Source organism: Indicator indicator, chromosome 5 (genome assembly GCF_027791375.1).
Source record: "Indicator indicator isolate 239-I01 chromosome 5, UM_Iind_1.1, whole genome shotgun sequence".
NCBI classification, from domain to species: Eukaryota; Metazoa; Chordata; class Aves; order Piciformes; family Indicatoridae; genus Indicator; species Indicator indicator.
The window spans coordinates 32544155-32554951 of NC_072014.1; the positions used below are offsets into that span (position 1 = coordinate 32544155).

At 41.7% G+C, this 10797-nt stretch overlaps 1 protein-coding gene across 1 annotated transcript in view; it reads right to left on the reverse strand.

The window, feature by feature from the left end:
* The window catches only part of SNX4 (sorting nexin 4), a 33312-nt gene extending 24382 nt beyond the window's left edge, over positions 1–8930 (reverse strand). Inside the window, exons 1-2 of the mRNA XM_054381183.1 lie at positions 8817–8930; positions 7739–7854 (exon numbers count right to left, since the gene is read on the reverse strand). Of these exons, the coding sequence (XP_054237158.1) occupies positions 7739–7854; positions 8817–8915 (215 nt within the window). The 5' untranslated portion in view covers positions 8916–8930. The remainder of the gene's footprint in view (positions 1–7738; positions 7855–8816) is intronic.
* Positions 8931–10797: the final 1867 nt, after the last annotated feature.

Sequence of the window (10797 nt, forward strand, 5' to 3'; positions counted from 1 at the left end):
GACTGCTACCATCAATACATCACAAGATTGTAAGCACCCTGTCTGGGAACATACTGCACAAGCAAACATGAACAAGAGAAAACACAGGCTAGGACTGCCCTGAGAATACAGACATTTCGGGGGCATCCATCTGTGCTGCAGATCTAGATGCTGCTACACCAGCTGAAAGGCACCAGTGTCACATAGAGCTAGGCAGACTGCAGCTACTTTTACTCTAAAGGCAGGAAGATTACAGATCCCTATCTCATCTCAGATCTGGAACAACCAATTGTCTGTAATAGATGTTCTATCAGACAAGAAAGCGAGAAATTAAAAACCTGAAGGATGCACTAGGTTAATTGCTATTAAACGTCTGTCCCTCTTATGCATAACCATTTCCTGCCCACAGCAAATGGAAGGCTAGGACTGACACAAGAGTTAACTTGCTCTTCTTTCCAGTTTTGATTTTTCTGTAACAGGAGAGTTTCATTATTCATCTTTTAAATTCAACTGAGGTTTAAGACTGACCCCATCACCTCATAACTAGAGACAGGCTAGGTGTGCACACACTACTGACAGATTATGACAGTCTAACACATTTCATATGTATAGCAGAGTTACAGAGGCTTAAGAAGTTACCACCAAAGGGTAAACTGCACAAAGTACAGTTCATTTTATTTTTTAATATCATTCTTATTTTCCCTGTCAATATGAAAAGTATTGCTAGCTGCAATTATTTTTCATCTCCACTTACTCTGTGAACTTGCACTGCCACTGACAACTTCAATTATAGAACTGAAATACAAAGTACTTCAAATTCATTTGTCTCTTTCATTTCAACATAGTGTACTTCAGTTTTGTCTTCTGCCTCTGATGCAATCAATTCCCAATGCAGGGCAAGTATGATCTTGTATTTATCACTTTCTGAATAATCTATAGCATCAATGAAGTCAGCACAGAGAAGAATGAAAAGCAGTTTATCTTTCAAGGCAGTTTCTGGTCCAGACATTCCTACTCCATTTTCAAGTGCAATTCTGTAGAAATAAAACTTCACGAGATGTTAGAAAAGAACTATCCCAGATTTTGGTCGCATGCATTTGCAAGTTTGCATCTGTGGTCTCAATACAGCACCCTTGTATGAAATACTTCAGTATCAGTAGTATAAAATTAAGTAGCTTATCTTCCATGGTAGAGCTGCCCTCCCTGATTCTGCTCTGGCTTGCCATTTCTCCACACACTCATTTCTGTCAAGTCGGTTTTATCATGTAAAAGTTGATCTGGATTTTTCTTAGAACTTCTAATTCCTGCCATCGAGAGAGTCACGTTATCATTTCTCACAAGTATGAGGAAAGAACTAAAGAACAGTGTTCTGCTACAAGCCAAGAGGAAAAAAGGAAGTGAAAAATCAGGAAGGATGCCTTTATAAGTTTAAAAGTCACTCCACAGATTAAAATCTGTCTGGGAAACTAGAGATTATTCTACTTCCATGGTATGGTTAGAGGCTAGAAGCAAATGTGCTTACATTTCATGTTCCTACCCTATAAATATTGAAGGAAGGCAAACAGACCATGCCACTCACCACATCTTCCCTGTCCACATGGAAGAAACTAAGGAAGTTTACTAGATCTAAAGCCTACCATCAAATTTATTCCAACAAAGCAGATCTGTGGACAACAGAACAGGCTTCCTTAAGTCTAAGTTAATCAGGCTTTATAACCCTTCGGAGGGAAACATATTTTGCATTATATCCTGAAGACAAAAGTTTCAGTTACTCCCAGAAAACCTTGAAGTTCAATCCTGCCCAAGTAGTTTGCTCTTTTTTGAATAGATGGCACATGACACAGCCTCAACATAGTCTGTGTTGAACAGCCTGATATTGCTTCTCAGATCATACTTCACTTCCTTTATTCTAACATGCATTTATACTATCTTGGAAGTGCAAACACTGCCTTTTTTGGTTGTAGCTTTTGCTTATAGCTTTATATAACAGTTCCTGATTTAGATGAAAAGCAATAAGGAGACAACAGATAAAGGAAAAAAATGTGACAGCAAAACAGGTAGACACTTGTCCAGAGAAATGTCTGGATATTCTTTGCCCAACATCCCACTGTTGCACTAACAGTTATGCCTCATCAGAAGCCTGTCACCACACTGCACCCTTCTCTGCAGGAGGGGCATCCCTGCTGCCTCTGCCACTAGCAGCACCCACTCTAGTAATTTATTTGTGTTCAGTGTCTTTTAGTGATCAGAGGGGAAAGACATTTTAGGTGTGCAGCTGCATAGCACACAAAGAAGTTATGCTTTCTCAAATAAATTTAAGACAGATTCTGAAATTAATCCTAAATTAATAATCTGCCTTATGCTCAGGCTTTGATGACAACGAAGCAGCCAGATTTTACTCTCTGTGGAGTTGTGTAAAGGATGGAAGCAGCAAAGTTCTTTGCAAAGCTGTGGGGGGAAAGTACTGTACAGCCTCAACTATGAGTCTGCATCCACACTGCTGCCTATTAAACAAGGTAATAAGCATTTGAAACTGCATGGATGGATTTGGGACAGGCAAACAAGATGAGAGAAATAATTTTTTTTAATCACACCAAAAATGTCTCCACCTGGTTAACACAAGACCATAAAATACCACCAATTACAAGACCATTTCTCCCCAGGAACTCCATTCCAGAAAGGAAGCAGAAATCCACAAAGGTACTCATTACACTTAATACCTTCATTACCATCTAATTTTTTAGACCATTTTATGAACTCCACCATTAAATGCAAGCACTGCAGACCAGTTTCAATTAAGATTATAATCACTTGTTGACATTCAGTCAAACTTCTCAATTTGTTTTGGTTTATAAAAACACAATATAAGACTTGTACAGTCTTCAGGCAGGAAAACCATATGTTCCCCCTCTGAGTACAGTTTTAACAATGCAAGTTATTCATTGAATGAACCAACCTGCCTGAAAAAAGGACAAAATTAAAACCTTCAGTTTTTACATTCATGACTGATGTTATAAGTGATTAGAAGATTACATTACTCCAAAAGTCATGTTCATTTGCCTTAATTCAAAGTGCCAATGTGAAAACTTTAGTCCATTTAATTAACCTCTTCCCATTTCCCATTTAAAACTAATTATCTTAAATGAGCCATTAAACAATTCTGAATGCAATAAAGTGGGGAATGGCTGCAAAATATTAAATCAGACAAGAAAGAAATACATCCATTTATTTCCTTGTAAAAGCAATCATCTCTCCAGCCACAGAAGCAGTATCTTTCCTTTTAGTCTTTGACCCTCCAGTGTACAAGAAGTGACACTTCCACTCCTCTATAGTAGACAAGGTTCACTTTTTATGTGGGGGAACAAGAAGTGACACTTCCACTCCCTTACAGCGCACAAAGTTCACTCTCAATGTAGAGGAACACCATTGTAGAGGGATGGGTAATTTCCTCCTTCTAGCTACTTAGAAATCATCTCTGTATTTAGGCCTCCCAACAGACAGAAGAGCAATCATTACAGACAAACCATGTGCTTTATAAGACACCAAAACTTACTTACCTCGTAAACTCTATGACAAAGAGGCAGTTCTCCTTCCAGAGAATTTTTCACAGCCAAGTGAGTCTTTTTCCTTTCTTTAAAAAATATTGTCACTCAGCCTTGTGGTTTAACCTCAGCTGGCAACTAAGTACCACACAGCCACTCCCCACCAATGGAATAAGAGAGAATCAGAAGGGTGGAAGTGAGAAAACTCATGGGCTGAGATCAAGACAGTTTAATAGGCAAAGCAAAACAAAACAAGAATTCCTTCACTACTTCCCATTGGCAGGAAAGCAGGGCTCCATCACAACTAACAGTTACTTGGGAAGACAAATGCCATCACTTCAAATGTCCCTCCCTCTTTCTGCCAGCTGTTATTGCTAAGCCTGATGTCATACAGCATGGAGTACCCCTTTGGCCAGTTTGGGTCAGTTGTCCCAGCTGTGTCCCTTCCCAACTGCTTGTGCACCTCCAGCCTACTCACTGGTGGGGTGGTGTGAGGAACACAAAAGGCCTTGGCTGTGTGAGCACTGCCAAGCAACAGCTAAAACATCTCTGAGTTATCAACACTGTTTTCAGCACAAATCCAAACCATAGCCCCATATGAGCTACTATAATGAAAATTAACTCTATCCTGGCCAAATCCAGCACACCTAGTTTGCTGCATTTAACTACATATAAATCTACTAGGTAAGTTAATGGTTTGTAGTTTCCATTAAGTAAGAATCAGCTGTAAAGTGTTCACCTCTTCTGTCTTTCCATCTCTTGACTCTCCCTTGTTTAAAGCTCATGATGAATTCAGACTCTTTTTCCCAATACCTCCTTGGGAGGGAGCACAAAAGTATTGCTGACTCAATAACCAAAATCTGCATTTTGTTTTTATCAGAAAGCAACAAAACTCTGCAGGCATTTGTTCTGTGCCTCTCCTCATGAAATGCACACTTGTGCTCCTGAAGTCCCAAGGTGCAGCATTGCTACCACTGAACTGTGACCTGTCTGGCTACTGATTTCCAAGTTCATTACCCTCACAGTAATTTTCTTGAGAAGTCTTTACACTTTGGATAGGCAATCTAAGGTCTTAAGGAAGAAGCAGGTATCACTCATGTCAATTTAACTAATAGAAAGCTTTCTAAATACTGATAGCAGAAAAAGCTTAGTAACTTCCCCAGACATACTGGGAGAGTAACAGGAAAATATACTGAATTACCCTGCAAAAGTAGCTCAGGAAGTAAAGACTAGTAGGGCTGAAAATCAGGGATCCTGCTGTTAAATAGTCAGCTACCAGGCTACAAAAAGTTGGGTTACTTTTTCCTAAAGCTACTTAAAAAGAAAAAAAAAAACCAAAACACAAAAAACCCACAAAAAATAAAAAAAACCCACACAAAAAGACAAACCCACTCCAGTCATCACACTGTGTGACCAGAAGAACCACACTAGAGATGTGAAAGGCAGTGGGAATCGATGCAAAGTTAACTAAATGGAAGTATTCTAACACTACAGAAGAAATTGTTTAAAGGAGAAGCTGAAAAAGATGTCATCCCTGTATGTACTACAATTAAAAGCCCATCAACACAGAACACTCACAAGGTGCTTTGCATTCTGATTAACTTTCAATTTAGTCACAAAAAAACAAAGGGTACAAGACCAGGAGTTAAAATTCTGGGTTTTATAGTACCTCAGTTCTTTATTTCCTTTCATGCAGACCACAGCTGCCTAAATTTCTTACAAGGAAGCAAGTCTGAATACAAGTGAGGTCCTGGATACTTGCAGTTTCCCTTACAGAAAGTAAGTGACCTGCTGAGCATCTGCATCTCAAGAAGGAATATTTAGCCATACATCTCAACTACCAGAATTTGCACTTGCCTTAATGCCATTCCCCAACAAAGAGGTGGGAGTGCTCCCCTGTTCTCACAGGGGGAATATAAAAATGAAGTTATTTTTAAATAACTGTTGATGTTGATGGAAGCTGTCAAACAAACTGACTTCAAGACTCATTGAACGGAAACAGCTCACCACAAAAATTTAATTAACTAATGCAGAAAGGTGTAAACGAAGAATAAAGGGGATGCTTTCAGGAAGCATGACCCTGGGAATCTGCTAAGGGTCTGCAGTCTACAGCAATGGAGTTTGTTTTCTCTCAAAGAAACAGATCTACATCAAGGTACAAGAAAAAAAAAATTAAACACCAGAACAACAACAAAAACACCACACTAACCAAACAAAACAATCACACAGTAAGGGTAACATGAAAATAATAAATCTTTTCAAAACTAAAATATTAAACAATACCATCACTTGCATTCTGAAAACAAATTCATCAGGACTGGTGGAACTAACATGTTAAATTTTAGGTACTCAGCTCCTGTTCCCTAACAAATATACAGTGGAACTGCATCCATCTTGTGTCTCTTTTTCACACAGATACAATTCATCAATTCAAATGGAAATTGAATCCCAGATAGTAGTAATGATGGAATCCCAGTTCACATAAACATAATGCAACTATTATTAAGTGGTCTTCCCTTTATATTACTATAAACTGAGTTTTATTCTTCAGCTACAAAATATCCTATTACCCACAGACAAATTGCTGTGAAGCCCACCTACAGCTACAGGCTCAGCAGGAAGCACATTTAATAGCCACCAATTACATTTATGCAAGAAAATTTTGCCTTCTCAGCAAAAGGAATAGAGAACCTATTTTATTAGGGATGTAACAAACCCACATTTTCAATAGTTCTGTGACAAACGTATAATTGGTCTTGGTATTTGCTGACCACGGAATGAAATAAATCTTAATAAAGGAAAGCAATCTTGGTGGCAAAATACAGCTCTGCCCCTACCAAAGAACCACTGGCAAAGACCAACGGGAGAGAGGTTAAAGCAGTGTAAGGATGCTGGGAAAGGAGGTGCAGTTAGCACATTCTGGGGCTGCATAAAGATACCCCCGGAGCACATTTCTCATCACAATTAGACACCAATGATTCCAATTTTCTTCTCTTTTCCTTGAGAAATGTTATTAAAAGAAAAATAACTTTGCTTATGTGAGAAGATGTGATCTTTAAAACCAATACACCACGAAAGCATTCTTTGAAACATCTGAGCAACTGCCAAAGAGTTTCAGTACCTGAAAAATGAAATGTATGTCTATTTTGGATTTTATTCTTAAAGCTTAGCAAAAATGTAATAGATGTATCCCAGTAGGTCTGCAGTCAGTGTGACTGGTGTGTTCCTTCATCAGTTAAACAAGCTAAGAAGCCTTTTAACTAGTGTGATAGTATTACAATTTGAACTCCTCAGAACCTTTGCAAAACGCAACTGCTTTGTTTCAAGAAGACTTTATCTGGACAGCAGATCATTCCAGAGGCAAAGCCCAAAGATTAAAACTGTTCCTATAAAGAGGAGAAAAAAAAACTCCTAATAAAATTTAATTTTTAAATTCTTGCTTCAGCTGAGTAATATGATCCAGCATAACAGGGGTCATATGTGACTGTTGGGGAAGTAATGATAAGTTAGATGAGATTCTAAAGCTTTGTTCACTACTTGGTACTTAAAATTGCAAGTTGTCCTTCCAGTACAAATTGTGTTTACCATACTTGTATTATTGATCTTGTTAACACAAGACAATTGAAAGCACTAAGTTTTCCAGTGAAAGTTCAAGCTAGTGTGAAGGAACGAAGTAGTTAATTAACCCTAACACTTAGAGCAGCTACAAGAAGTGATCAGATCAAGCACAGCACTTGAAGTATTAGTGTAGCAGTAAATTTTGACCACGTGACATAAGTCCTGAGATTTCATTTTCTCTTAAATGAGCCTAACCATTGCTTCAGACCACAATGCACAACCTCTCTTCCCATACAAGCTGCACATAAAACTTCATATATACATAGATAAATTTATCCAACCCTTGTCTAAGAAATAATCAAAGCATTTGTTGACGCTGTATTGGAACAGTATCTTTCAAGGACACATTTTCCCATCTAGCTCCAAATGAAGAATTAGAGTACACAGCTACAGAACACCAGCATTTGTACTGAATGGGAGATCAGACAGCAAGCTTTCACAGGAAAAGATCCTCCAGAGTGGGTTGATAATCACATAACAAATCATACTCCAGCTAAATCCTCTCATCAGCTGTACCTGAATATTTTTCAGGGTGGAAGGAGGAACCTGGTTAGAATGGTACATCTACATACACTTCAGAGTGAGCTCCCATCACCCACCTTGTCTCAATGAGGTAAGCTGTGTATGTTTCTTGCATGTTCATGGCATTCCTCCCAGTCCGTTTTTCAGCTTCTGAAACAGTGATCTCCATTTTTTTTGCCAAACAGTCTTCCATCTTTTTAGAGGATAACAAAGATTCATGTAACATTAGCCACATAAGCCAAGGACTATTAACCCTGCCTTCCCTTCTCCCACACCACACTAAGACATGTCTCTACAGGCTTTGGCATAGCTTCATTTTACACCCATGTTCTGTATCCCATTTGCAAATGAAAAACAGAAAAGCCTGCTTTGGGGGGGGGGAAGGGGGGGAGTGTCGGAGGGCGGAATGCAGTCAGCAAATTGGCAATTTCAGATACCAAAAGCCATTATGTCATGGAAAGATAGGGAAAAGTAATGTTTTTAAAACCAACCAACCCCAGTCCTTTCTACTCAAACACTTCCCAACTACCAGTGAATTCCTACTCAGGACACCTGGGGGACAGGTAACCAGCCCTCCCCTTTCACAGAAAACACAACATCCCGAGAGATATTTTTCTTTCAGTCTCTCAGAGGAGAAGCGTTATCTTTTGCACGTTGGCGGGCAGAAGTCACTCAGGAGCCACCCTCTAGAAAAGCAGAGCTGAACTGAGCAGGGAGGGGGATACACTCGTGAAATTTAGGGGGGAAGGGGGAACAAATCGAGAATAAAAATATTAAACTAATTAATCTGGCACTCGTGATGAGGATAGACGGTGCACAAAGCCCTCTGACGCCGGCCAGAATGGGGCTGGGAGAACCCCACAGCTTAAAGGATTGGGCTGCGCTGCTTGCATTCGGAGTCCCCTGGGCAGGGGCTCAGCCAGAGACACGTTCATCCCACCTGTAGCCCTCTCCCACCGCGGCGTGCAGTGCTGGGCTACCGCTCGTCCGCGGCCTCCCCGCAGTCCTCCCTGCCCGCCCCGGGCCAGCAGCGCGGCGGCCGCGCAGCAAGCTCAGGAAAGCCCGGTGCTCGGCCCCAGCGGAGTAGGCCGTATGGAGGCCAGAGGCCAGCGTGGAGGTTCGTCGCCCCGCCGCTGCCACCCCCCACACCCTCACCGTGGGTACGGGCTGCTCCGGAGGTGGGAGGCCGCTGCTAGGCGCTACGCCGTCCTCCTCCGGGCGGCTATCACTCGGTTCGGTCTCGGCACTCTCCATAGGGATAAGGGGCTCAGCCGCCTCCCTTCGCGCAGGCGCTGAGACCGGCTCCCGCGGGCAAACTCATCGCAGGTCCTAAAGAGAGCGGCCGGGGCGGGGGTGTGTGCCCGCCCGGGGGCTGGCGCTGCCCACGGCCGCTGCCTAGGGCCTGAGGCGATGCCTGTTGAGGGAGGTGCACGCCGCCGGCCCTCGGCCTTCCCTGGCCTTCCACTGCCGCCTGTCTGGGCCGATGCCCATTGATTGATCTAAGCCCTTCCTAGGCGTCCTGCTCACCTTTCTGCCAAAAATGGCATCGCTAGGTAGCTGGCGGTGAGGCCCTTTTCATAAACTCGGGTGGGTGTAAAGGCTCCCCTCGTTGTTACACTGCTCCGCTTGCCCGAAGCCAGGCAGCGTGAGCCTCCGAACGGGAGACGGACAGACCTCCCGCCGTCCCCTGGCCTCTCATTCTCACACAGAAAAGTGTAAATGCTTAAGATTTATGGTTGCTGTTGTTCCTTTCTCAGTTCTCAGGTCACCAAAGATTTCCTGACTCATGCATGTACTGTCTTATCTTTCGTCTGTAGCAGGACAACTTGTAATTTTTCTTTATAGAGTCTCTTTCAGCAGCTATTAACTTTCCCACAGGATGTTTGTTAACATTAGCCAGCTCAGGTTATTTTTTTTTAATCCCGTCAGCCTGTTACTTCCCCACTCTCACCCCTTTACAAGCAGTGAAGGACTCAGTCGTGCTGTGTTTGCTTTTACTTAGCGTTCTGTCTGCCCTGCCTTCTTCCTTAGCTCCTTCCCAGCGGTGGAACAACGTTCTCCTGCCCACCACCGCTGCTGGCTAACACCAAAGTGTGTCCTGTCCTGCCACCCTTCCCCAAGAGGTACCTGCCCCGAGGTCAGCTCTGGGGAAGCCTCTGTCATTTATTTAACAAACGCCCCTGCTGCCTCATCTCTTCTCATTGAGCACGAACAAGTCCTATTGTGTTTCTGTGATTCCTGCTCTTTTTGGAGAGACGTTCAGCAAGTCTGCCCTGCAACCTCCTAGTGAACATCAATTAATATATCACAGACTATATATGTGTGATATATATACACCTTCATTGTTGCAGCCTTTGGATTTATTACCTCATGACCCAGTGGTGCCCACACAGCCCTTGTGGGCACTCAATGGAGAGGTTCTTCGTATTTATTCCCCACATTCCAAACATTGTTGTAGACACTTAGGAGTAGCCCATCGTCCTCTGGTTTACATATCAAATCACTCCCTTGAGATTTCCCATTTTCCACCATATTCATATCCTTTGATTCAGGCACTATATTTTAAATTACTCTCATGTAGTTTTAGTTATTTTCCTGCCCTTTCCAAACCCAGGTTAAAGGCCACATCAGTGGACTAAAGAGGTGATATTACAGATTTCTTTGCTTTGCCTTTTTTTGCTTTGAGTAGGAAACATTATTTTTTTAAGTGTTGACCATAACTGAATTTGCATACATTTTTCATCCAAAAATTAATCTTTTTCTTTCCACAACAATTGAAAGTCTCAAAATCCTCTTTGAAGAATCAATATTTGACGTCTGGTTTCTATTCTGTTGTCTTCAGTGTTTATTCAACTTTTTCCTCTGATTGTTTGAAGTGATACCTCAATCCCTCCTTTCCCACCCCTCCACCACTGTAGCTGGATGGAGTTTCCCAAGCTCTGCCACAAAAGGCTTTCCTAGAACAAAAGTTCTCTACAAGTATGTGAACTGTGATTTGTCCTCTGCATAGAACTGATTTAAGATTTGTTTTCTAAACCCAAAGTCTAGTTTAGATGTAAAAGCATGATTGCACATTGTAAGACAAAGTCTGTTTTCCATTAGGGCATGGTTTTCTTATGTTTACTCAAGATGTACA